The following is a 27,753-nucleotide window of genomic DNA, read 5'->3' on the forward strand; positions in this document are numbered from 1 at the left end:
AAATGTCCAGACCCCAACACATACAGTAGATATAGAGAAGTGAGTGAGAGAGTTAAAGTAGCAGTAAAAGTGGCCGCACATTGCTCAGGAGGCAGTGCATAATTTGGCACCCTCCTCTCCTTTGCGCAGGATCTTATGCAGGCCAGGAGACATGTAGTAGGGCCTGGAAGAAGAACCATCATTCCTCTCTAGGTCTTCACCTGAGACCAGGTCCCAGCACAGCAGAAGACAGGAGGAGCAGGAATAGCAGACAGAGTGACAGCCAGAAAGAGAAAGCAAAGCAAAGACTTAGTAGAGAGAAATATTCAAAAAGGTCAGGCAGGAATTAGAGAGCTGAATGAGCAGGAATCTATTTTAGTTGTCATGAAGAGCCTGTTTTTTAAGCAGAAAAGAGTTATTTTCAGCTGCTGACAGGCTACTTGGCATTTCATTTTTAACCATATTAGCAGTGATCAGTACAAGTAGTCATATTCTCACACTGTGTCATAAAGTACTGAAACAACCAGCATACTTACAAAAGCACAGGAACAATGTGTCCACACACATGGCATAGACGTTTAAAAAGCCATGTGCAATCATGTAGGATCCAAATATCACAGTCTGAAAGAATCAACAGGTTGAAGTCAGTATGCTATACTGTCAACATTTATTCTGAAAGTCTGTTTTATCATGCGACAACAACAATCTGCATTCCAGCAAACACCAAAAACATCAAGAATAATATGAACCACTAAGTTGTAAATTCAAAAAACAAACAAAAAAACTAATCACCTTGTGCAATAAATAATGCAATCTGATCTAAATAACTGAAATGGTGTTAAAGGCAATTTTACACAACTAAGAAAAAAATATGAAACCCAGTGTGCATAAAATTAAACTGATTCTGAATTATTAAATTTAAATCAGTGCCATCCGTGTGCAAAAATGTGACAAATGTAAAAGGCACAAGATAAGCTATATAAATATTTTAGTGGTCAATTCAGTGAGAAAAGCAGAAGAATTATCATTTCATATATTTGCCAAACTAATGCTCCAGCTGCATTTTAATCTTAAGTTATTTATAACAAGACATGATTACAGGAGCACTCTATTCAAAGTTGAAGACTGAGCCAGAGACATAAAACGGAGGAATGGTTTTCCAATATACTAAAAGGAAGGTTTCGAATAAATCTAAGTACCTGAGCATCTGGATACAATATTTTATGTGCACAGTGAAAAGTTCAAGTCAGAATACAAACATACCTCAACCTCCCGAACAAAATTGATTTAGTCTCAGTCGTTCTTGCTGGTACAATTACTCATTGAACAGCCCACATTTTTAAATTCCTTACCAGAAGGGGGACCCAGCAGTAATTTAGGGATGGTGTCTCCTGTTGAATGACTGGTATTTTATGTGTGAAGAAGAAAAATGCAAGAACACCTGGAAAACATAAAAAAGCATGGCAGTTTAATTTCTTGTCCAATCCTTAAAAAGGTTACTTTATAAATCCTTTAAGATCAAACATAAATACATAAGGGATTTTTGGACAAATCAAGCAGCATCATTTATTCTAAGATGCTTTTTAAATTGGTTGAAAGGGGAAAAATTAAGGGTTTACAAACACACACATTTAGATCAATACATCTTGGACAAATAGCACACTTTTTTTTGATGTTCAGGGATTCGTAAGGGTAACTTCTAGGATTCATTTTGATTTATGTTTAAATTAAGTTCTCATTAACTGAACTGAATTTAAGGCCTCCTAAAGACACTTATTTTTTTCCACAGACCGGCAGAAAACATGTGCAACAGTAAATTTCAACTTAGAATGACACAAACGGAGTGGAAATAAAGTGTGTGCATGGCAGAAAAAACTGTGAGTGAGAGGATTTATCATCCACCTTACATTTAGGAGGACATCTCATTCTGTCTCTCCTGCAGTTTTTTTGTCCATGCCACGGTTTATGTCACATTACAGACTGCAGGTGACATGAAACTCACCAACACTTCCTGAAATAAGCAGTTTTCCCAAGAAGAGCAGAAAGTCTGTCACCTTGTCGAGGACAGCCACCCTAAAGAGGAGGCAGAGAAAAGCCAGAGTGGAGAGACAGAGTCCCAGAAAGTGCACACACAGCATTAAATACAGTCATGTGAACAAATTAGGACACCCATGCTAATGTTGACTAAAAAGAGGAATAAAAAAATCATCTTTAGGAAATTGATCTTAATGCTTTAATTAAAAAAATGAGGAAAAATAAATAAATGTTATTCCTTAAAATACAGGGGGCATAAGTAAGTACACCCCTATGTTAAATTCCCATAGAGGCAGGCATATTTTTATTTTTAAAGGCCAGTTATTTCATGGATCCAGGATACTATGCATCCTGATAAAGTTCCCTTGGCCTTTGGAATTAAAATAGCCCCACATCATCACATACCCTTCACCATACCTAGAGATTGGCATGGGGTACTTTCCATAAAATCATCTCTCAATGCAAATCAAACCAGCTATTAGGCTAACTGAAACAAAACCATGCCAATATCACAGACCTACAAGATAAGGCCTTACCTAATAACGTTCCTCATCAAGAGAAAGAAAGCATCATTGGAAGAGGTGCAGAAGTTCTTTCCATATATTGCTATCTGTTTGTAAGAGAAAAATAGAGCGTAATGAAGCATTGAGGCACAAGCAGGCTCAACTAACAACTGAACTGCTAACAGATACTTGCAATAAAAGAATCCATGTCGATGTCTAGTAACTCACCATAATGTATGCGTTTCTGTTTATAAACCTGATGACATGTTCCAGGCACCAGAAGCAGCACTTGAGGCAGCAAAGCATGAATCGAGTGCATGCATTTTGAGAACCTGGAAAAACATATCATCACTCATCAACATCCCATTGGAAATCCATTGTGTAAAGATTAGGGTTAGTGTTTTTTAAGAGTTACAGCTTACCTTTCAGTTTGTGATCCAGGTACTCCAGAACAATTCGGATCATCTGAACCACAGAGAGGATCAGAGAACCAAAGGCAAGAGAACCTGTGTGGTAACTGTGACACGAGAAACCAAATGGTGTATTAGACATTTTAACACTTTGCGTCAGATGCTTTGTAGATTCAATAGATGCTCGTATTGAGAAATCCTTTCTTTTGATCCTGTTGTTTATGGACTTTTATTCATACCAGTCTTAGAGTAAAGAAATGTGTGTACAGCAGTGGACAGCTTAACTTTGACATAGACAGTAGTGGTATGTTACAGCTCCCTACCGTATGGCTCGGCTGAAAGAGGAGTAGAGGGGGCATGCAGGGATGTCGTTTGGCTTCTTCAGGGCCCAGTAGTAGGATGCGAAGGCCCCGGCCAGGGCACACTGGCCCAGCGCCATGGTAAAGTTGACCAGCCAGAGGAACACGAACAGGTTACACACATGGAGGACTAGGATGTTGCGATGGTACACACTTTCTCCACCGTAGAAGGCAAACATGCATTGTGACCCGGGGCACACTTTGGTAATATTGGTTTGACTGAATGTCTGAAAGAAAGTAACAGATTTGATCTCGATGTGTATGCGGATAAGAGTAATGTGACCTAATATTTGCTTAAGTACTTTTACACTTAATTCATAACAAGCTAAACTACTCAAAGAAAAACACTGGTGGGACTTTTAAGCATCAGCGACTAATGTGAACTCTATTTACATCAGCATTAGAGACCGATTTTAAAAAGTCACGCTCAGCTATTAGATTTTACTTGTAGGCAATAAGAAGAAGCTATAACATATGCTTTGATTGATTACAGTCTGAAAAATAATTAGGAGACTAACCGTTGGACTGCATGTGAGGTTGGCGTACATGCATTTATTGTCAGTAGGTGCGACCTTGTAGACTGCATTGCCAGATGATGCTAAGAAGCTGAGGTCAAACTAGTTAAGGGCAACACAAAGAGACATTTCCTCCCACACAGCAGTCCCTGAAAACAAATTCACTTTTGTTTGAATACTTCAGTTATGTGCTACACAGAGTCCTCTCGTTCATCCAGGCATTACAAGCCTAGGTCTATGCTAAACAATTTACTGAGACACACAAACACGCTTGATGTAGTGTTTAAACTACTGCAGACTGGATGAATGCAGCAGAATTCTTTGAATGAAAACAGTTCAGCGATGAACCAGCAGTTTGAAGGATACAGTGCTGTGACGACCCAGTAAGCGATGCAGATGGCCAGAAGGAGAAAGGTGATGATTGGGTACAAGAGAGTGGACATGATGTAGCTGATGGCCCTAAAAACAAGAAAGATCAAAACATCTTTTTTTCCAATTGTGCTGTATGTATACATTTTTTTTCTTTCAAAAACCCAATTTAATTTTCAAGTAATCAACAGAGCTCCATACCTGCTTCCCTCCTTCAGTAATGCAATAGCGATGCGCAGCCTTGTCCTCAGAAATATCAGAATAACCACAATGATGGCCTCAATCACAGAAAGACAGATCACTACAAAAAAAAAAAAAAAAAGTGTTTTATTATTAGTCAATGCACATACAACAAAAATGTTTTATATCAGTTTTACACAAGTTAGTTAAAAAAAAATATCACAAAAAAACCCGCTCCAGACAATTTCATTTTTAAAGATTATTTTTGGGGCATTTTTAGGCCTTTATTGACAGTACAGCTGAAGAAACAAAAGGGGAGAGAGAGGGGGGAATGACATGCAACAAAGGGCAACAGGTCGGAGTCGAACCCTGGCCCGCTGCATCGAGGAGTAAACCTCTATATATGGGCGCCCGCTCTACCAACTGAGCTCTCCGGGCGCCCAGAAGGTTTCATTTTTAAAACCTCAAGTCTACAGGGATGGAAAAATGTTTATATGATGCGACTGAGCAAAACTCAGTGGGGCGAGCATAAGGGCTATAAGGGTTTGGGTTCACATAATAAAATCTAAAGTGTGAGGTAAATGTATGATAGTGGATGACAACATACTGAAGATAAGCCATGTCTGTCTGAGCTGAAGGAAAATGCTCAAGTCTGTGTGGAAGCCGATATCAGAGATGGTGATATTAGTGCCTGGCTTCCCGCTCAGAGAGCTGTACTCCCAATAGCAGTGCCAGATACCTGGGAGACACAGAGAGACAGAGAGAAAGAATAAAAGGCAGGAAAGGATGCAACAAGGTAAGACAAATCTAAATCTGCCACAGTTTGCCATGACAACAGAACTGCTCACGGCAAGATAGGTGAGAAAGTAAAATGTAAAACACGTGGGCAACATCTCCAACATGTGTACCAAGAATACAGTAGCCACTGGCAATGGGAGGTAACTGTCTATGAGGAATACTCACCGTAGCCGATCGCAGCGATCACGCTGACGACAATGAGCCACAGGAACACGCCAGCAGTGTAGCGCAGGAGCAAGATAAAGACCAGACTGACCGCCATGGTCATAACCAGACCACTGCAACAACACAAACACATGCATACTGGGAACTGACAGGTGTTTGACAGGTAAAGAAACTGATCTGGAGTTTAAGAATTCATTCAGTAAGAGGTTTTGAAAATAGGAATGTATCAGGTGCTATTTAAATCGCCTAAATTCCAAGCAGTTAGGACATCATCTATTTCACTGATGGCTCAGATACGTTTCTCTACCCACAGAAGCACATAATCAATAAAGAGAAGTGAATACATGAAAATCCCCAAAAGCCACAGCATATTCTTACATGAGGATCCATTTCCAGGAATTTGCATAATCCTCAAAGATCTTCATGCCAACTTCTTTGGCATTCAGCAGACTGGCGATACCTCTGTGATGGGAGTAACAAGGTGAGAGTGGAAGGAGGGGGAAAGAGACGAGGTGACAACAAAAGGATTTAATAAGGATACGGAGAGGGACTGTGACAGATTTGTGTTACTGCGTCTAATAATGTAATTACTAGGGTTTCTCAAAAACATCTTGACACTTTATTTATCTATAATGCTCCTACTATGGAACAAAGACGAATACAGTTTCAAAATGCTTTTGATATTCTCAGGTTTGAGACCTACTTATTGGGTTATGAGGGTCTTAAGAAAACTATTCTAAGTTTCATATCCAGGGGCCACAAAACAGCATTAGTGTTACTGAAGCGCTATGGAGCAATAGTACCTTCAGTATGGCGGTAAATGGTATAGCAGCGTGTTACTGGATGTGATACAAGGAGCACCTAGTGGAATAGCACATATTAATGGATGTGATAACAAAAAAAAAAAAAGAGAAGTGCTTCAAATGCTGTTTTAGTTGTCACCTGGATTAATCTTTAAAATTCAATCTATCTTGAAATCTTAACTTAAACTTTCCCTTTTTTTAAAGACAAAATCTCAACCAAAGACAAATGATTCAGCATAAAACCAAACATATGTTTTGCCTAATTCTATCAGCGTATTTAAAGAACTCTAGTAAAGGGAAATCACAAACACACTCTAGTGTTGAGTCTCCACAGGGAAAATATAACTACAAGACTTGTAGCAATGTCAGACCATGACTACTGCAAAGTTTGACTGCAGACACACTGCCCTATGACTCAGATACATCACTAAAGTACAGACAGAGGAGGGAAAGAGGACATGCTAACATTGCCAAGGGATGAACAGAGCACTGACAGCTGTTCTGAAACTTACCATATAATGAAAAGTTCTACATCAGCTCCCTTAAAAAGGTCACTGAAACCCTGTCTAAAGACAACAGTTTGGATCATATCCAGCCCTGTTATGCAAACCTGCATTCATGTCTAGATCAAGGGAGCAGACCTAATGACCACCAGGGGGCACCACATCACTCTCTATGTTATTTCACAACCAAAGTAGTAGATGACTGGATGTTTTGAGGTAGATAAATGCCACAAACAATTGTATTAATCTGTCCTAATCCCTGTCCACTGTTGTGGAGGGACACAGGAACAGATTGTTCATGATGAAGAGGGAGGGTTAGTCTACACAAAGCTACTGGCTACAGCGGAGGCAAAGTTTAAAAGCTGAAATAAATCATTTTGGAGACCTTCCCACTCCTTGCTGCATGGCAGTTACTTTGCTACAAAAAGAAAAGCATTAAAAGCACATTATCTTTCGGGTCCTTCAAACAAATGTTGATCACAACAAACACAGAATCATGTATGTATATAATATCAGCTCACTGGTTTAAATACATGATTCCTCTGCTTATCCGAAGTTTAAAGCTATCTCAGCCCATTAACATGTTGATAGCGCAGATTTACAAAGCAGCTGCTGGAAGCTTGTAGGCACCCCTGAAGTTCTACTCTTGAACTTGTGGGTACGTTGCATTGTCATGCAATAAACATGCAAATGACTTTGAATGTGGTTGGACACATTCCTAGGCATCAGTGATGTCAGTGACATGCCCACTTGTCCTACCCTGAAATATCTGTCCAGAGCTCTCTGGGTGCAGAGCTGGCAGCCCTATTGACAGTACAACAGTTTTAAAACACTTTATTATAGAGGGTAAATGGTTTATGCCTATTCTTTTACTACAGGAAGAATTCCAATGCTCAATCTAATGTACGTGACTTTTCTATTTGCATAACTTAACTGGTTGAACAACAAGGTTAAAGATTCACGTTGCATGGAAGCAGAACTTACTTGGCAGCATCTTTTAGGTCCTTGACACTTCTCTGGTTGTTGTTACCGTCTTTGAAGATGGTCTGATTGGCGACAGTTAAAACTCCATTTCTTGTAATGAAATCAGGGAAGCACCGCTGAAGGACTGAAACACATTTAAAAAAAGATTTTTTGTTTTGTTTTTAGTGGCTTGGCAAACAAATATCATGTGTTACTGTGTTCACAGTTACTCAAATTGACTCACAAGGCCTGCTTGGCACGATTATAGATGGGCAGTCTTCATCCCGTATGACTTCATCAACTGACTGAAAGGGAAATGAGAGACGATGATTCAACAAGTGAAAACAAGAGATTTATCTTAGCATTTATTATAGTTAGAGATGGAGTGGAGGGCCTTTTCTGATCTTTCCGTTGTTTATCTAAATCTGTCCTCCTTCATAGTTCTTTTTATTGAATTTTACAATATGCATAGATTAAGCACACAACAACAACAACAACAAAACAACAACATTCCCACCCCACATCAAACATACCCAACCCCCCTGCTGTCACTCAAGAATGAGACTCACAATGCAAAGGCAGAACGCAAGGCACTTGCGTACTGCACAGTGAAGTTGAAATTTGAAAAGTCATTAAGGCCCAATAGGCTGTGAAACAGAGGCAGCATGTCCGGTCCCGGAATGTCAAGAGTCACATCCAGGTGCGTATTAAGGGTCAGACATGATAATTTGACCATTTATTCCTGTACCAGTGTGGAGGGTTTATCGAAAAAAAGTCACAAAAAGATCTCCACACTTTGATACATTTCTTTTCAGAGCCCCGTAGCGTACATCTGATTTTTTCAAGCTTCAGATTAGACAACACATCCCTTATCCAGTGGGAGACTGAGGGCGGGGCAGCATCCTTCCAATTCAAAAGTATCAGGCGGTGTGCAAGAAGGGTAGTAAAGGCAACTACTGTATGGCCCCCAGCAGGTAACCGTATCCCCTCAGGAACAATTCCAAACAGTGATAGAAGAGGGTCTGGATCAATTGGGAGTGCTAGAACTGTAGAGAGAGCCTGAGAAATACCCCTCCTATAACCCTCAATGTTGGGGCAGAGCCAGAACATATGAGTCAGTGTCGCATAGACTTACATCTGTCACATATAGGGTCGACCTGTGTGTATATCTGAGCTAGTTTGGCTTTGGAAAGACGCACTCGATGGACCATTTTAAATTGAATCAGAGAGTGTCGAGCACACATAGATGAAGAGTGAACTCTTCCCAATATCTTAGCCCAGGTCTCCTCATCGATTGTTGCTTGAAGCTCCTGTTCCCACGCAATTTTGAGGAAAGGCTGTCTAATCTAGAGATTAGTCCTAGAATAGATGAAATTGCACCATTGTCTGAAGGCTTGGAGGACATGATGGCATCAATAATTATCTAAATCTGTCCTGTAGGTTTCTGTATTAATGTAAAATCTTATAAAGCCCATTTATAAATTGTCTTATGGACAACTGATTTTAACTCACACTTAACAATAAGTCAGTTGACTTAAGTTTTCACTTATGAAACACTATATTACAACAAATTCACAGTTTAGTCTTGTGAACAAAATAATTATCATCAGTCACATGTATAACATCAGTATGTTTTTGAAAAGTATTTCCTATTTTCAGAATAAAAACAATCTCATAGTAAGCAATGTTTAATTTTCGGTGATTGTAGCGTTGGAATTATTAATATTATTATTTCTGAAGATCAAAGAAGTCAGATGAGACAATGTTGGATAGAATCGTGTCTGATGTAACACTGTCATATATGGAATGATGTGGGAAGGGAGCTACATGATTCTGTTCAAACAGTATGACTGAGCTGTTAGGTGCTCCCACACACCACCTCCCTTTCTGGTTCTCACACCCCATCGGGCCTCCGTCACTGTGATGTGCATCAGTGGCAGCTAGCTCACTTCCGGCAGTCTCTCAAAACACATTCAAATGAGCTTTTCATTATAACCACTTTACAGATAAAAGTGATGAAATCTGAAAATTGATTACTTTTTGTTTTAAAAGTATTTCTTGTACAATTGTATTTGTATTTATTTGTAAGTGAAGAGACTCTTGAATACAATTCTGGGGACAAGGCCCATGTACAGCACCTGTCCAAAGGAGGCAAAAAACATATACTGTGTGTGTGTGTGTGTGTGTGTGTGTGTGTGTGTGTGTGTGTGTATGTCATACACATTATATATGTCATACCTGACCTTGTCTTAAAACAATAGTGGGTAAGCACTGCATCCAGAAGAGGCATGGGGTTCAATAAATATATTTTCATCTTGTCTGCAAAAAAGGCAAAAAACGGACCACTAACCACGGTCTCTCACCTTACTGCTAATCTTGAAGCCCGGCTTGCAGAATTGCTTGTAATACTCCCAGTTGTTGGTTTCCCAGGCATCCAGGAGAGTTGAGAATCTGTCAGGGCACTTGGAGACACAGAGCTGGAGGAGGCACAACACATCCTCTTAATGAAAAGGCCCATCAATCTTGCATAATCAAGCGTGGAGGAAAAGCTTGGAGAGGAACACAAAACAGAGCAAAAATGTGCTGCTAGAAAAAAGGGGCTGCATTCAGTCACTTACCTGCGTTGTAGGGCACTGGAGGTTAATCAAAACTGCAGGATTGGCACATTTCAACATGTTGAAGTAGAATAATATGGCTTTGTTTCTGTGGAGACAAATGATGAAGATAAAGAAAGGAGTATTATTAGAAGGATTCAAAAGACTGAGAAACCAGTGCATTACTGCAATGTTAGATTACCAAGCATTTAAGCACACACTGAGAGAGAGAGACAGAGAGAGAGAACCGTGCAGGAAAAGCCTGCCATAATTAGTCACAAACCATAACCATGTATTGTGGTCAAATCCTTTTGTGTTTGTAACGATAACAATGGAAAGCTGACAGACAATTTGGGGAACATAATTATTCTAGAGTACAATAATTCCACTCACGCATTGGGGGTGTCCTTGTGGCCACAGAACTGACCGTGGCTGTCGGTTGGATAGATCACCTTCCTGGGGTCGCCATGAATCCAGGCTGAAAACACAGCACAACAGCTATTTGTTTGAACTGCGTGGCTTTTAACACGTGTAACCATACTAGATACATACTCGTGAAACTGGCAGTGTTACTGTCTTGTTCGACCTACTGGAGGTACACAAGGCCACTGGCCAATACATCATCCTCCTTTACAGAGCTTACGTTTTTTGATGTAACAGAGAAAATGATCAGCTACCTAAAGACATGCATTGTATTATTATTTAAGTACAGCTGGATCAAACAGGGCCCTATATGAATCAAAAGGAATCAAATCCTCAAATCTATGAGCGAATCAGGCCAAGACCATGTGTGTCTCTCTCTGTGTACTCACCAAGGACAAAAGAAATAAGCAACACAATTAACAAGACAACAATGGAAATGTATTTGGAGGAATGCATGCATGCATGTTAATTAAGAAGAAACATCTACATTGATAAAAAAAAAAGAAAATCAATCCAGTTTAATTTGTTTTCTTCTGTGTCTCTAGATAGGAGTAGCAGTAACCCTGAAATTCAATTTTCTAACCTATTCTTGTGTTGCATTTGCTTGCCCAACCTGAACAACACAGTGTTAAGGTATTCTACCTTGCCAGTCAATGAAGGATTGTGCTGAACACGAGGCATTGCAACAAAGGCAGTCTACAAGTTTTGACACACTAAGGATGAAAAAAAAATGAATATAAAATTAAATAAAATAAAATTATACATAAAGAACACCGAGTTCTTCAGCTGATTGCAGACATTACAGTGTGCATTTGAAGTCACATCCATTGTCATGGCGTATGCTCTTTTTAAATGGTTGGAAAACAGTAAATCCTTCCAGTGTCCAGATTTAGACGTGACACCACTGACAACTAGCTGGCAAGGGATGGCATTTTGGTGACAGCATTGGGATTTTATTTTCCCCTAATTTGTGATCTATATCATACGTGTGAAATGTGCAGTCAGGTGTGCTGGATAAAAACAGGATATGTTTTTTTGTATGAGAAAAGAGAAAGTGGCAGAGCGGATAAGAAAATGAGAGAAAGAAATAAAAGTAAAAAGAGAGACAGGATGGAAAATTAAGTGGGGAAAAAGGAAAACTTGAGGCAAGACGGAAAGAAAAGAAGAGTTAATGGGGAGATTCATAAGACTGCAGACAAAGTGGACTCTGTCACACTCGAGGTAGTCTATATCCTTCGCGTTCCACTTCCGGGATTGCTCAGGTGCTGCAGGAAATTCCGCCGGATGCATGTATTTTCCGTTTCCTTCCGCTTTTTTGTGTTGGAATTTAAAAGTCGGTGGATTTAGGAGGACTATGGTTGACTGCTCCTCAGATCTCTGCATGGTTAAATCCAGACAGCTAGCTAGACTATCTGTCCAATAGGAGTTTTCTCTCGCATGACTATTTTGCAGCGGCTCTGTGCGGAGTTTAGCACCGCCCATGACAATTCTGATTGGTTTAAAGTAGGGCTGTCAAAATAACGCGTTAATTTCGATTAATTAATCTGAGAAAAAATAACGCAGATTAATCCATGCCATATTGACGTTTGACCCGGAGCCGATCTAGCCACCATTCGACTGTAAAATGAAGGAGGGAGACGAGAATGTGCTGCCTGGATCATTAACTGGAACATTTACTTGTAAAAATCTTCTTCCTGCCAACCCTGGCTACCGAAATCTGGTGCTACTGATATGTCTGCACTATGTCTCTGGTGCTCTGAAACAGGCGATACAGGCAACACAAACACCGCTGCATGTGACGCTAGTTAACACTATACTCGACAGCAGCTAATGTTAGCCTACCGCTAGCTAGTTAACACTATACTCGACAGCAGCTAATGTTAGCCTACCGCTAGCTAGTAGCTGGATTAAACACGGTTACAATGCTGACAGCTAACGCTGAACGGTGTAAAATTTGACTGTGTTTTACTGTAGAGGACTGTGACTCAACAGCGGGATGTAACAATCTGCAGCTGCCGAGCTGCCATCGGAAAAACAACACAGATGGTGCGTTCAATGAAACTGGTAAACTACAGCTTTGTGGTGCATTTGAAGTTATTGTAAATGTCCTTGGATGTTGTTTTTGTCGTTCAACAGCAATTTACTAGTGAAATAAGTTAGTTATTGTTATACATTATTATTAAATCATTTAATTTTGACCATATGGCCTTAGCAATAAACAAGCCGTTCTTTAATGTCGCCGACTGTTGTTTAGTACCCTTTGTTTTCTTTTCTTTTTTTACTTTCTTAAAAAGTATCGGTTCAGGCACTGTTAATTATGTATGCGATTAATTTCGATTAATTAATCACAGAGTCTGTAATTAATTAGATCAATTTTTTTAATCGATTGACAGCCCTAGTTTAAAGAAATGGCATTAAACTACAGCATGTTTTCCTACCATCCCCGAATGCTATGTGGAGTAGCCAGACCCTCCTTCAGCGCACTTTGGAGGAGGGTCTGGCAAAGCGAGACTACCCTAGAGGGAACTAAACGGCTTCAAGAAAATTTGAATGATATGAGAGCCAGAGGGAATCACTGGTCACCCAGTCAAAAAACACTTGACAGGGACATCAAAACAGTTTCATTAACACGACCAGCTCAAGTCAAGAATAAGCCAGAGTGAGCCATACAAGCTGCATGTTGTGTTGAAACTCCCACTTATCAAAAGGCTAGCCCATTCTCTGGGGGAGCTGCATATTTCAACTCCCCCGCAATTCTAACTATCAGACATTTTGTTGAATAGCCCTCCATGAAATTATGAATGTCAAACAAACAACAGCTTAATTCTCGTGGAGTGTTGGTGCATCCTGTGGAGAAGAGCAGGTCCCATTTTGTTTGTGGTAAATTAAAATTTTGTCAAGTTATTGTCACAGGCAGACATTTTTCACTCCCCAACCAGACCAGAACATATCACATCGTGTTTGTGGGTGCAGTGGTGTGTGATTATGAAAAATCAACAGCAACAATGTGTCAAACTCACCCATGGTACCCAGAATGATGTAGCTGACGATGACAATGATGAAGATAAAACAGCAAGCCACATCAGTGCTGCTCCTGGGAGGGGGGGGGAGGAGAACGGGAAACATTACAAGAGAAAATTAAGGTGATTTATGAATGGTTGATTGTTGAATGCCTTTGTCCACGTCAGTATCTTGAGAAAAATACATGTACTAATGAGTCAGGAGGAATTGCCTCATCTCAAGGAGAAAGAAAATGTGTATTGTATGTTTAACCATTTGGTTGTTGGTAATCATGACAGAGCTGCTGTATGGCAAGTGAGTTTGAGTTTTATATGTGCGTGCAGCACTTGCTACCAGGTATAACAAGGTGTCATCTGTATACTGCGTTTTCAGAAAACCTTTAGCGGAGGTCTACTGACTTTCTAATGAGACTCTGAATCCCAACCATAGTTAACTGTCCCACAGGCACAGAGACAGCTATTTGAAGATTGCTCTTCTCTTCACAGTTTCCTCAGTCTGCTCATTTAAAGCAGCGTATCAGAGTCTCTCTTTCTTGTTCTTCACTGTCTCTGTACCACAAGCTTTCTTCCACTCCTTTCCACTCTGAGTGTCAGTCAGTCCAGCCCCTTCTTAGACCTCTTTCAATTCTATTCAGACTATGAGCCCAGCCTTGAATACAGCCAAGTTTAATCCACTGTGCCCAGTAGTACCATGCAAGGAACATATGTTGGACTCCCTCTAACACCATACGCTATACACAAATTGACTTGAGAACCTCATTTCCTCCAGCTTTCAACCCTTCTCCTCTTTCATCTAGAAAAGCGAAGCCAATGTCAAAAGGAGGCCTGAGCTCAGAGATGTGACAGTGTTTCCTCTGTGTAGTTCTTTGAAGAGTGGATTGTCCTTGTTTTGTATGCAGCATGGTTACATGGTTCTACACAGGGTGCTCTTCAGCCTCCAAATACAATTTCATGATTAAGTAGCAGACAGTGAAGACAGACTAGAGCACTGATGCGCACAGAGGATATCAGCTGAGGATCAACCCATACAAAGAGGGATAAAATAGCTTAAATAGACACAAACAAATTTACATTAGGATGCAAACAAGAAACAAACAACTATTTAAACTATATGCTCAGTGTAGCCTCTCAGATTTAGGGTCAGCTGTGTAATTTAGGCTTGCGTTGCAAATGATTCCAGACTGCTTGAGAGTGCAGCTGCAATTAAGAGCTACTTTTTATGGTCCTACATTAATAACTGCAGTAACGCTTGCAATCTATGTTAACAGGCTGCTCTGGTAGATTGGTTTGTTGAACTTGGCAATATAGAGGATTGGAATGTTTTCGGTCCCAGCGGGGGTGCTAATCCTCCTCGTTTCTCATTTCAGAATAAGATGACTCCATTATCGCCATTCTTATCTGAATTACATTAGGACTGTAGATACCTGCAAATTGAAAATGTGATATCTCCACTCTGACCATCTGCTCTGTATCTTCAGGCAAACATGCCAACATCAGCCGAAAAATCCAATAAATGACACTGAATGACAAAAGACTAAAAGAGCAGTTGGTTGGCGTATGACATAATGCTGAGAGACTTGGTGTTTGTTTATTCTGATAGCACAGCAATTATATTTGGGAGATAATAGAGAAACAAAGGCAGCTAAAGTGAGCACAGCTCTGCCTGGCGAAGACAGCCAGTCTCACACTGACAGTGAATATGAGGAGTATAAAGACAACCTGCCACACTACAAGAGAAGCTGTTGCTGATATTGTGCATATTATTAACAAACAGAGACAAGGGAGTACCATTTCATTTCATTCAAAAAAAGAAAAATGAGAAATAGCTGTCAGGGTTGCCATAGCAATGGTTGCATTTCTCATCTTTGAATCCATCTCCATCCTTTAACTGGAAGATAAGTTAGCTATCACTCGGCAACACATCCTAGATGATTAAAGGATAAGATCTGAGGGGTGGAGGTCTAAAGCTGACCTTGCCTCTCCTCCACCGTAATGTGCTACTGTAGATCCGTCTTCTTCCCAACTTGCTCATATTAGACACGACTGCATTATTAAGACAAAGTGCACACACAGCACCGCAGTGCTAATACAAAGTCACCTTTGAAGCATGCAAAGGTGCGTGTTGAAGGGAAGCTGACAAAGAGAGGGGAGTGAAAACAATTCTGCTTTGTTCCCTTATCTCAGAAAAGCAGGCCAAATCCAAAATATAGTCAAAACGCAAATCTCTTCAGACTCCAACCTGGCCTCTTTAGATGTCACTTACACCTACTTTCACAGGGTCCAAAGCATTGCCCTGCCTGTGTACTGTATTGTGGCAGGCAAGCGGCTTTGAAAAAAATCTGTACTGGAAGCTCGTTCAGTGCAATAAGAAACATTTGTGTCTGTGTTATATTTGCAGGGCTGATATTCGGAGGGAGCCAAGCTGACATAGATGGCAGCAGTGCCACAGAATACCATGGGTGCCATTGTGGTGTGAATCTGCCAGCCGGTCCCCGTTTTGTAACAGACATGAACAGGAAGGGATATATGGAGGGTGAGGTTTGCACAGTAAAGGGATATTTCTCATAGTCACAAGAGCCAAGGAGGGACATTGGTTCAAGTGCGCAGCTCTCTGACAAACACGAGGCTCCTTTAGGTAAGTTGTCACACATGCTGTGACGGCAGCAGCAACTGATTTGTGGTTATTAAGTTTGTCTGCAAGTGCAGATTTAACAGGACACTATAAAAAGCATTACTACATTACAATACGCTTGTGCAGTTGTGAGTTCATATTTTTGACACAGTTTATAACCGTGTATTATTACATTGTTTATAGCTGGAGCCAGTTTGAATTAACACTACACCGTGTCCACTTCTGTACGTCCTTTACAGGACTGCTCAATAACCACAGTTACTTCATTTAGGCACCGAGCTTGCATGAAAACAAGACGACCACAGAGTCGGTTCACTCCCAGTTCTCATTAAGGAAAGCCTTTGAGCCACAGAAACATCAAAGTATCCTTGGTGCCTTCACCCAGCTGTAGCAGTGAAATGGGCTGGAGAGGGTGGGATAAAGAGACACAGGAGATCTGAAACATGCCCTCACAGCAGCCTGCCAAACTGATATTTTATAACATAAAATAGATAAGAGCATATATTACATCAGAATATTACTAAATCATCAAAAGAAGCCTGTGGTGACGCCCTTGAGGGTTTTTTGCTTTATTGCAAAATTTTGCTTTCATTCTGCTGAAGAAATTAGGTAGTCTCAAAATGTAGACTTCATTTTAAAAATACCATACTGTATATTACATTTTTGAAAATTGCTCAATCTCAAGTTTATAGTTCTGTATTTCTAAATGAGGATCGTCCGTTAAGCACTATACCTTTCTATTTTAATCAGGGTTTTTCAATCATTTTGGCATGTGACCTCATTCAAACTTCATGTGAATTTTCATATCACATCATTTTGTATTTTATTTTCAGTATATTACATATAAATGATTGCATAGAGCAAACAATAACTTGTGATGTGTATAGAATTGTAGCCCTCATGAGGCAGATAGCAGACTGTAGTTCATCAGGAGAAGTGCTACTGTGCTGCTGGTTGAAAAACAGGATACATCTCCCTGCAACAGCCCCCGTAATGTGTGGACTACATCTGTTTGGTTGTATCTGGCTGGTTAATAGAGTGTGTCATTGGTCTAACTCCAGCCACCATCTTGACTTATGGCCATTGATCTGTGAAGTGGAGTGGAAAGAGCAGCCAGCACTCTGCCTCGATCTTTATTAACGTGGCAAGACAAATGATCAATCTATCAGCGTTTCGACTTGGGTGTGTGCCAAAAACATTACACAATAGGCAAAATCAATAAACATGTAACAATCAGATGTTGGAAGACCGTGAATAGTAGTTATAGGGTCACCTCAACAGAAGTAATTTTTTTTTTTTTTTCTAGTGGTATTTAAGTGTACATATAGTTTTGAATGTATTTAAGTTTTGAGATATCTGTTTCTGAGATCTCTGCCACTATTCTAATACAATGCAAGTGAATGGATATTTTTAAATATATATATATATATATATATATATATATATATATATATATATATTTTAACACATTTGAAAGACCTTTTCATCATCTCCGAAGATAACATATATCTTCGGAGATGATGAAAAGGTCTCTCAAATGTGTTTGAAAACAGATTTGAAAATGTAGTGACTTAATTATGAATTTAGTTTTAGTACATTTTAGTTTCTCCTTAAACTGCTACATTTTCAAATGCAACAACTCTAAAGCCAAAAGTTGATGATGTTGAGTATGTGTAGTACCTTTTGTGAACAGGTCCTCTGAACTTTGGGTCAAACTTGCACGGCTCACCTGTAAGACAAGCAAGAGTGTGGTGAGATTACAAAAATAAAATTGACTGACAGAATGCATATACAGAACATAGACAACAGAACAGAAAAGTGCACCGGCTAATGTCTGGTTCTCTAACAAAATAAGATAAAAGACTGTAATTTAAAGCAAAAGGAAACATAGACGAGACACAGAGAACAACACATCTGAACAGTTATGAGCAACATTTCATAACATTGACACCATACACTATGCAAGTAGAGTGTACCTGTAAAGTTAACCTGCTGTGCTATTCAACTGGCCAGGATAAACTAACTAGGCCATTTCACAGCGTAGGTCTCCTAGCAGGACTGGAATGAAGAGGGATGACGACGCTAAGATAAAGCACTAAAAGCCAAAACAATGTAGCTAACACAGAAATATAATAAATCATTTTAACAACTCCTAAGCCAAACAGCTTATCTGGGTCACAGTGAGGATTCCCCATTTGACCCAGCAGAGGAAATACTGAACCACGTTTGCAAGCACCATCAGTTACCTGAGGGGCTAACTCAGACTGTGTGCACTTGTAGGTGTGAGGAAGCACACGCATTAGCATTCATCACTGGCTGCTTCTTTGGTGTCCAAGTAGTCTCTGACCCAGTTGAAACTAAGTATGACGTGTTCCTGAGGACCTATTACTCACCACACATGGAGGGTAATATCTCCAAGCAGCTGGGGCAGACTAAGGAACAGCATGAGTGGGCCTATCTCCCATCTGCCCATTACCCAAACTGATCCTTTCGAGAGACGTACATCCAGCCTTGCTTCTAAAAGTGTGAGGAATGACTACACTGTACTGCGTAAATACAAATCATGTTTTGAATACACTATAAAATTGAATAAGTCCTGAATTTAACAAGCACAAAACCTTTTTCTTTTTTATCAGCAAATCGAATGGAAAGACCAAAACCAACAGCAAATGTATCATAATAACAAGCATAGGCTGTGACTGATTTACTGTAGTTTATGCCTCCATCCCATTGAGCTCTGCAATCATTCTATTAAAAACACATTAAAAAGCCATACTGTTGCATTGGGTGATATAATCTTTCATTACAATGGACATGGCCAGTGTAGTTTATTCTGAAACAACTCCACAACGGCATTTTTGATCTCTGGAGAGTAACCCCCCCTCCACAAAATTTGACATGGATGGAAATCAAATGCACCTCATCCTTTCTCTCTTCCTCCCACACATAAAACCAGCACTGACAACTAGGGCTGGGCACCGATTTCAATACTTTTCAGGCACAGACCGAGTTGCCTCTAAAGTATCGAGTGTCGAAAAATGCCTCGTCGTTCAATACCCAATTTCAATACCTAAGGAGTAAATCTTGTCAGCGTCAGTGAGCCAATAAGCCTGCAGCATGCTTCTACCAAGATCTATAATGCTGGTGATTGGCTGTCTAATGTTAAATGTCGAAGAAGCAGGCAGGAAAAACTATATGTTACGCACAGAGACGGAGCTAACGTAGTAGGAGCTAAAAAATATGTAAATAAAAAAAAGGTAAAATCGTTTAGGAACTAGGGGTGCATGATATATGATCAACTCAATATCGTTATCGCGATATCACGTTGCGCAATATTATATCGAAAGTGTTGCGATAAGTATGCAATATTTTGTTTATATTGTGGCTGTGTGGCTTAGTTGTGTTTGATTTAGAGTGCTTGAAACGCTATCATGATCATCATTTCATTGGCCGGTTACCATGCCACTTGCACATGTTAGTGCACGTCAGCGCATGGGTCCACTACGTGACAAACCCTATGGAGCGTACCACGTGTGTGCATATTTAGACAGAGTGACAGTGTAAGTGAAGAAATAGATAGAGACATCAAAACGGAACAAATCAGAAAAGCGAAAGAAAAGTTGTGTCCTGTTATCTTTATTTATTTATTTGATACTGTACAACCAGTAGAACATGTCCTGTTCTGTAGACATGGTCCTTGAAATAAACCTTGTGTTGTAAGAAAACTTTTATTTATATGAATCTGTTTTGATGCATTTTCCCATAACTTTTGTAATTTTACATATGTTTAAAAATATCGAAATTAATATCTATGTTGCAATATTCATAATCAATATCGCAATATCACATTTTGTCAATATCGTGCAACCCTATTAGGAACCGGTATCAAAGTCACGGTATTGGTATCGGTATAATATTTTTACACACATAAAACACATAACATAAAAGTCACATCACAGTTGATTTTCCGTTTTAATGGATAAAGTGAACATGATGATTTGTTAGACATCACTTTACTGGAACAAAAGTGTACTTTTTTATGATTACATCAATAATGACATCGTGAACAGCAAGTGCTATCCATTTGTGCGTAATGTAAGAACTACAGCTGATCACTGTATATGAAAATAAAAGAATTGTTGTGGTCAACCATGGTCAAATAAAATATAATTATCAGCAACGGAGTAAAAAACTGCCCCTCAAGGAGAAGTCCCTTCTGTCTAAAACAAGTTTAATTGTCGACCAGAAAAGTTTCAGTTGAGATCATTCATTATGAGACATTTTGATGTTTGCACATATATGCAACTGTAGCTTGGTAATCATAACCCTATATTGCCTGGACTGGACACAATTGCAACAACACACAGTTGCAATATGAGAAACCCTATAATACAACACAGATATGCAAAGAAGTCACAAAACCTCTTTGCGTAGCATAACTGATTCAGCAGAGAAAAGCCTGGCAGGTGCTTTTCACAAACCGCCAGCTACACATCCCATAGTGACTGAGCGAGTTACCACAGTCGTCTGGCTATGGGGGAATTCCTTCGGGTAGTAGCAAACAAGGTATCCAAAGACAATCTTTCTGCATGAAGATAAGGTATTAAAAAGCCAGGATGTTACACACATTTGCATAGTGTGAAAGCAGATGTTCTTGCCTGCCTTTCCCCACTGGGATTTTTTTTACCAGCCTCCCTACAGCAAGGGTAGTCTGAAGGATAGATATGCTAAATTGCTGGGCCAACAATAATGTCAGGAAAAGTGACTGAGCAACAGTTTTGCTCACCAACCCCGCTGCAGAGTCAGCAGCAAAAACAAAAGGCACTGGACCAGAAATATACTTGAATCTAGGGGAGTTTGTTATTGTCACGTAAACTGTTTTTATTCATTCTTACAAAGTGTATATTGGACAGTTGTTAGAATTATGGCAGATGGGGGCGCCCTGGTAGCTCACCTGTGCGCGTGCGCCCCATGTATCAAGGCTCAATCCTTACCGCAGCGGAGCAGGGTTCAATTCCAACCTGCGGTCCTCAATGCATGTCGTCCCCCTCTCTCTCACCCCTTTCCTGTCTACAGCTCTACTATCAATTAAAGGCCAAAAAGCCCAAAAGATAATCTTTAAAAAAAAAGGTTACAGTCAGCTGGCCTCATGACCACATGGGTCTATGTGCAGCTACTAGATCATGAGGAAATTCCTCACATGCATGTGCAGTGTGATAAAGACCATTTCAACTCTTTGTCATCGCATTGCTAACCTATCTTTTAAAGATACTTGATATGAGAGGCTCCATGTCCCTTATTCTTTTGTCCTTGCTGTTAAAAACTCTATTTTAGAGCCATCTGTTTGGCTGTCACTGAAAGCCACTCACTTGAGTTGTGTTTCAGGTCTAAAAATGGGAGATGTTCTGGGTGAAGTGTGTGAATTCCTCAGCCAAGGACACAATGTCACCGGACCAGGTGCTCACTGCAGCATTTGCAGAGCACAAGCACTGAACAGAAGAGGATGCTACATTGTATTTCAAATGATCTACAATGTTGAGAGCTCAAACATGTGTGCACAAATGACATATCATACACATAATCCTGTATAATGATAGTTTGAAACATTCATGACTGATAGGGTGCTGTTTTTCAACACTTTCATCCAATACTGGAGTATGAACCACGTTGCTAACTAACCAACTACCACAGGGCAATTGAAGTAAGTCAAATGCTAAGAACCAAGGTCTTACATTCAGCTTAACCATGTGAACTAAAAACAGCTCTATACCACTCAGATTTTAATTTGGGCCCTTTAAAGTCAGCAACTGTGCATAATGTACTCAAAGAGTGAACTCCTCCTATGTGTTGTGCCTGAAGTTGCCTCCAATTGCTTTTATATCCCAGTGGTTGTTGCTACACCCACATGGCCAGCAGGCTGCCTGCATCACATTAACTCACACCAGAGCTAATTAGAGGTACAGCTGCTGGAGGTGAACAAGATATGAAGCTAGCTACTAGACTGTGGTCAATGTAAGCTGAATAAAAAAAAAAAAATCCTTTCATTGATTCTCTTACGCTGTGTGACTATTCAAAACAAACTATTACAACGCCTCCACAGTGCGGGAGCACTTGTGACACTAACTGGTCAGTCCATATGGTGAGCGCAAGTTGAATCACACTGAGATCAAGGAGAGCCAGTGGTGAGAGGACAGATTGTGGTGCAGTGAGTGTCAGGGAGCAGAGCTTTTTTCAGTCATGTCAGTGGATTATTGATCAGCCTACTGTTTGGATTTGTGGAGCTTGCCAGTGTCCAGTAAGAGGACCAGCAGGCAGCATGTTCCCCCGCCAACTGACGAAAAATGAGGGCAGTCCTTAGGTTGATCAAAACCCAGTAAACAAAACTGTCAATACAGTACGGTGGGAACTCAAAAAACAAACATGTGCATACTCTCCTATAGTAAAAACATGTTACAATATAGTGTACAGCATACTTAAATATTCTGGATAATTTTCAAACCCCTTCGTTTTAACCATAGTAATAAAAAAAATGGTTTTAACACAATAACATTCAGGTGACGGAGCATGCGCTTAGTCAGCAAAGCTAAATTTAGCTGCTGTTCCTACTCACTACATGAGCTTGACTACTTCCACCAGGCTGTTGGATTTTTCTCTGTGCCACAAAACAGATTTCAATGAAGGGTTAAAGAGAGTGGTGAAAAATCATCAGTGATGCCTGGATACCAGCAGACTCTGCATTAGATGACGGCTGTTTAGACTGCACTGCAGTCTGCCAGTGCAGGAGATGAGGGTGGTGGACTGGATGTGTGCTGCTGGCTGTAGTCAGGCTGAAAGAGGGGTCCGTAATCAACAGCATTTGGAAAAAGCCTGGCAGGCGTGCTACACTGGGGCAGCTAAAGTCACTGTTAGCTCCACTAACTGCTAGTCTCTTCTATTGAAATAGTGTTCGATAATGCCATCATGTCCTGCTGTGACTGAAAGATTTACGCATAACACAACAATTGCTGGTAATCAAAGGCTCTGAGGCAATGAGGCTGGACAGGGTGAGGAATTACACATTAGGATCAGCCAAAAGCTATGGCAGTAATCTTCGCTCCCAAATCCCATTTGCATTCACAGCTAGTCTGCCATAGCAACAAGATCTATGGATCACTTTACAGTGGTGAGGACCTAACACCATAAACTAAGTCTGTGCCTCACATACACATTTTGTGATAAAATTCCTTCTTCCAAGAGAGGTTTAATAATCTTAAAAAAGATTGAAAGGCACTGTGACAATGCCTCAATTTGAAGTCTGTACATCCTTTCAGACTGATTCTGGAGTATGTGCTGAGATTGACTGCTGAGAATCAACTTCAGAGTGCCTGTGCAGGAGTGCAAGAGAGTCAGATGTAACAACCCAGAATAGAGTGATAAAGCTTCAGGGGAAAGTCAAAGAAGCAGTTCATCGCCTTGTATTTCACAATTTGGGAGGAGACTAAATTGCACACTTTATCTCCTGCAGCTCACTTTATCATCAGGTTAGACTGCTCAGGGATTATGTGCACATTTACTGAGTCACACATATATATATTTTTACTTTATGTGGCAAATATCAATGCAGATACTGTGAGAGCAAAGATAACCAGTGAATGAAATGGCATCAGCCTAGAGTAAATATAGAAATCTTAAAATCCAAGACAAGAAATCAAAGTATAAAAAGCACATCATTTTCAAATATAAAATGGGTAGGAATGTTAATCATACAGTACAGTGTTGTCATCACACCCTCCAAGTAAAACTTTCTTCACTTTCTCTATCCCGTTTCCAGAGCCCCCCTTCCCATCAACATGGGCAGACACAGGCACCAGTGTGCCCAGGCTCCGCTGTCCAACACAGGCCTCTTTCATACCGTGGTCAGGCAAACAGCTCGAACACTGCAGGTGCTCTACACGGGCGAGGTCAGAGGCGCCTTTTGGAAAGGACTTTTTTTGTTGTTTTCACTCTGCTGATTCATAAACATTCCCAAGACCTAGAGAGAGTGGAGTGCTGTAAGATTGCACTTCTGTCAAATCTATGTTGGGCTCAGATCCAGCTACAAACAAACTTAAAAAAGAAAAAAAGAAAAATGTTAAAAATTCAGCATAATGATGTTGCTCAGCAGGGTAGGCACAGCCTGTGAGTCTGAATGCTGTGTACAGTATGCTCATTCATATTTGATGAAAGCACTGGCTTCTGCCAATCCAGAGAGGAAAGCAACATCAGTAACATGGCTTTTGGGCTTTGGGTTTTCCTCTAGTCTGTATTTCAAAATTAGCATTGTTCAGGTTTCTCCTGCAATACTAGTGTTGGGCACAGGGCACAATAGTAACAAATAGGGCTGGGTATCGTTCAACATTTTTTAATACCAGTACCGGTATCAATACTGTGACTTTGATACCGGTTCCTTAACTATACTTTTTTCGATAACAATTTCATAAAACAAAAAGAGATTACAATATTACAGCACAACTCTTTTTATTAATTTTGTCAGCTCCTACTACGTGTGTAACGTAGAGTTTTTCCTGCCTGCCTCTATGAAGTGTAATGTAAGACAGCCAATCGCCAGCGTTACTAGATCTTGTTAGAAGCATGCTGCATGCTGATTGGCTCACTGACGCTGATGAGATTTACTCCTTAGGTATTGAAATTGGGAATTGAAGGACGAGGCATTTTTCGACACTCAATACTTTAGAGGCAATTCGGTCGGTGCCTAAAAAGTATTACATTCGGTACCCAGCCCTAGTAACAAAGCTGCTTAGGTGTATCACTGCCATAAAGATAAAGGGGCTGGTAATTTTGTGATAGGATAAGACTCGGGGCAGAGGTCAGAGGGTTGTCTGCAGGGCAGAGATTCACTGTCATTTGAATCAGAAAAAAAACACAGACACATACACACTGAGAGGGTCATGGGAGGCAGACATTTACTGGCAAGGTTTCCCTCGAGTCAGGCAACACACTCACATCCCACTAACTCTTAACTCACACACACAAAAAACATACACACATTAAGAATTGGGAACAGTACTATGATCACTTAAGTCTCCCACACTGCCCAGAAAAAAAAACAAAACTGAGATTTGGAGCCCCGCTCTGAAACAATCAAAGCAGTTAAAAGGCTCCAGATGGCTCCCCTTTTTCATTATATTAAAAATGTTGAAAGATAATACACACAAGCACTCTCCATGTAGCACCATCACTCTTTTTCTCTCTCGCCCTTCTTCTAATCACCCTTCTGTATCAAAAAATATCTTTCCTGCCTCGCTCTCAATCTCCCACCCCCCCACCCCCAGACAACAGTACAACCTTTAAAGTGCTTGTCTCCTTATTGAGACAAGACAAAAACACCCAGATCTCTGGTTTAGGTTTACTTAGCAGAGCCCCTTGGGAATCCTCTCAACTATTAGCAGATGCTCGAGGACTGAGTACTTGGCTTATCTGGTTCGGTAGCCCACTGGGTTAAATTATATCAGTGCATGAACAGTGTTTACTGTGTATATTTTCAGAGGGAAGCAAAGACACAGTGCTTGCTGACATGACATCCCCTCAAATGCCGAGAATGGTGGTATCCGGGTTGGGATTCGACACCCAAGAGGGGAGTTAGCATCCGAGTGTGTCAGATGCTGACAGCTAGCCTGCTGCTCCAAGCGGAGAAGTGGCAGTATTGTGGCTGAGGCTTTGTGACCTTGGTTACTTCTGTAGGAGCCTCCAGGCATGTCAGTGGCAGCCATGTGTTCCTGTGAAATGAGGTTCGCTACTGCTACTGTAGATCAGTGACAGGCTCAACTGGCTTTGGCCTGGATTTATAAAAGGTTTAAACATAAGGGGATATCCCACATCTTTATATCCAAATATGCAATACACTCACTAAGGTAAAGAAACGCGTTTATACACACCTACATATGTACGCATCTACACACTATTACAAATGCACAAACAATATCCTTTAGTCTCATACTCAGTATTCAAGACTTGTCTTGAAACTTCCACAATTCCTCTTTTTTTCTTATACAACTTTCCTGAAAAACCAAGACAGAATAAGGCAGATTGCTCCATTAGTATCTCAAAAGTATGTACAAATTAATCTGCACTAAAAACAGGTTACTATTCTGAACTGTACTGTTCATAATCTCAGCCCGTAGGCAGATTTAGGAAAATAAGATTTTCAGGACTCTGTGCTGGTCTAAATGACTAATAGCGATGTTTTGTTTTTTGTTGTCATGTATGTTACCACAGAAATCCACATCTTGCTTTACACATCAAAGTTTTATGTTGGGCAGGATTCAACAGAGCCCATATTCCTAATGGGAGGATGAATGAAACTTTGCTATTGCACATGTTATGGTGAATGAGTTCGCTATCACAACAATTGCATATTTTCTGAACTATATGCACTTTGCGCTGACAAAAAGCTAATTCACAGTTGAAGGTCACGTGGAAGTAACAATTTCACACAAACTAAATTTAAGTCCACAAAGTTAATCTCTCACCAACTGTCAATGATGTGGCTTTATATGAGTGCATATGTGTGTGTCACAGCACATCACAGATTGAGAATCTTGATTCTTTGGTTGCTAGAAATCGCAAGAAATGTTAATGCACTCATGTAATTTAATGACTCTATGCCAAAAGGTTTTACAAATCAGATTTCATAAAACAAGTGATATTCTTCATGAGGTAGGAGTACAATCTGTTGCCCTATGGGCGAGCCAATGTCTGCATTTGGTCATTTTAACATAGCTTCACTGTCTGTATTATCCAACAGGCAATCCTCTTAACCTCTGTCTTTCAGCATTCAGCACACATCAAACTCAGATCAGCGTTAAATACACTAAAAGCCTGATATGTCTAAGCAAACCTACAAGGTGCAATGCAAGGCCCTCACCTGTGCAAAAAAATGCCTCGTGTCAACATCATGTCTCTGTTGTTCTTAAGATAATGATTAATTTGTTTTGATCAAGCTAGATGCATCATTTAGCACATTAAAATTATCAAAAGTAATTTCAAGTCTCACTGTGCACCTGAGACGTGGATGAATGTGAACGTGCTATGAACGCAGCTGTATCTTGTGTTTCAGAAATCACTGTCAATGTCACTAAGCCTTGTAGTCATAAACAAACAGACTATATTTGTACATCAGATTGGAAATTGAAAGTCTCCTTGCTGTCGCCCAGAAGCCTCTTCACAGCTAAATGTCCCATTTTTACAGACAGAAGTAAATCTGAAATTATTTACTGACTCACCCTATCATTAGTGTGAATAATATACTTCAAACTTCCAGGCACTGACATAGCCATCTCTTGGGAAAAGACGCAAATTACTAGCAAAAGAACATAACGGTGTTAAAAATAATGAGCAGTTATGCCATAAAGCCTGATAAAATGTGTAAGAGCACTACGGAGTGAGCAATGGTCCTTATTTGACACAAGTATTTGCAGAGGACAGTGACACTTAAAAAGCCCATAATAGCACTTAGTCCTGGGTG

General features: G+C 40.2%; 1 protein-coding gene across 5 annotated transcripts in view; it reads right to left on the bottom strand.

Annotated features, from left to right (window-relative positions):
* The window catches only part of slc44a5b (solute carrier family 44 member 5b), a 35,211-nt gene that overhangs the window by 1,535 nt on the left and 5,923 nt on the right, over positions 1-27,753 (bottom strand). Inside the window, exons 2-23 of one of the 5 annotated variants that reach the window (XM_031318253.2) lie at positions 17,931-17,979; positions 13,619-13,692; positions 10,569-10,653; positions 10,200-10,284; positions 9,945-10,058; positions 7,826-7,886; positions 7,603-7,726; positions 7,004-7,036; positions 5,691-5,774; positions 5,313-5,425; positions 4,957-5,088; positions 4,371-4,470; positions 4,167-4,259; positions 3,804-3,891; positions 3,250-3,512; positions 2,939-3,033; positions 2,745-2,848; positions 2,550-2,623; positions 1,982-2,052; positions 1,332-1,420; positions 516-600; positions 1-200 (exon numbers count right to left, since the gene is read on the bottom strand). The exon at positions 1-200 is cut by the window's left edge and continues 845 nt beyond it. In XM_031318253.2, the coding sequence (XP_031174113.1) occupies positions 85-200; positions 516-600; positions 1,332-1,420; positions 1,982-2,052; positions 2,550-2,623; positions 2,745-2,848; positions 2,939-3,033; positions 3,250-3,512; positions 3,804-3,891; positions 4,167-4,259; positions 4,371-4,470; positions 4,957-5,088; positions 5,313-5,425; positions 5,691-5,774; positions 7,004-7,036; positions 7,603-7,726; positions 7,826-7,886; positions 9,945-10,058; positions 10,200-10,284; positions 10,569-10,653; positions 13,619-13,692; positions 17,931-17,979 (2,132 nt within the window). In that variant the 3' untranslated portion in view covers positions 1-84. Of the gene's footprint in view, positions 201-515; positions 601-1,331; positions 1,421-1,981; positions 2,053-2,549; positions 2,624-2,744; positions 2,849-2,938; positions 3,034-3,249; positions 3,513-3,803; positions 3,892-4,166; positions 4,260-4,370; positions 4,471-4,956; positions 5,089-5,312; positions 5,426-5,690; positions 5,775-7,003; positions 7,037-7,377; positions 7,423-7,602; positions 7,727-7,825; positions 7,887-9,944; positions 10,059-10,199; positions 10,285-10,568; positions 10,654-13,618; positions 13,693-17,930; positions 17,980-27,753 lie in introns of all 5 variants that reach the window. The other 4 variants (XM_031318250.2, XM_031318254.2, XM_031318251.2 and 1 more) reach the window with 4 other exon arrangements.

The sequence above is a fragment of the Sander lucioperca genome, chromosome 2 (assembly GCF_008315115.2).
Source record: "Sander lucioperca isolate FBNREF2018 chromosome 2, SLUC_FBN_1.2, whole genome shotgun sequence".
NCBI lineage: Eukaryota > Metazoa > Chordata > Actinopteri > Perciformes > Percidae > Sander > Sander lucioperca.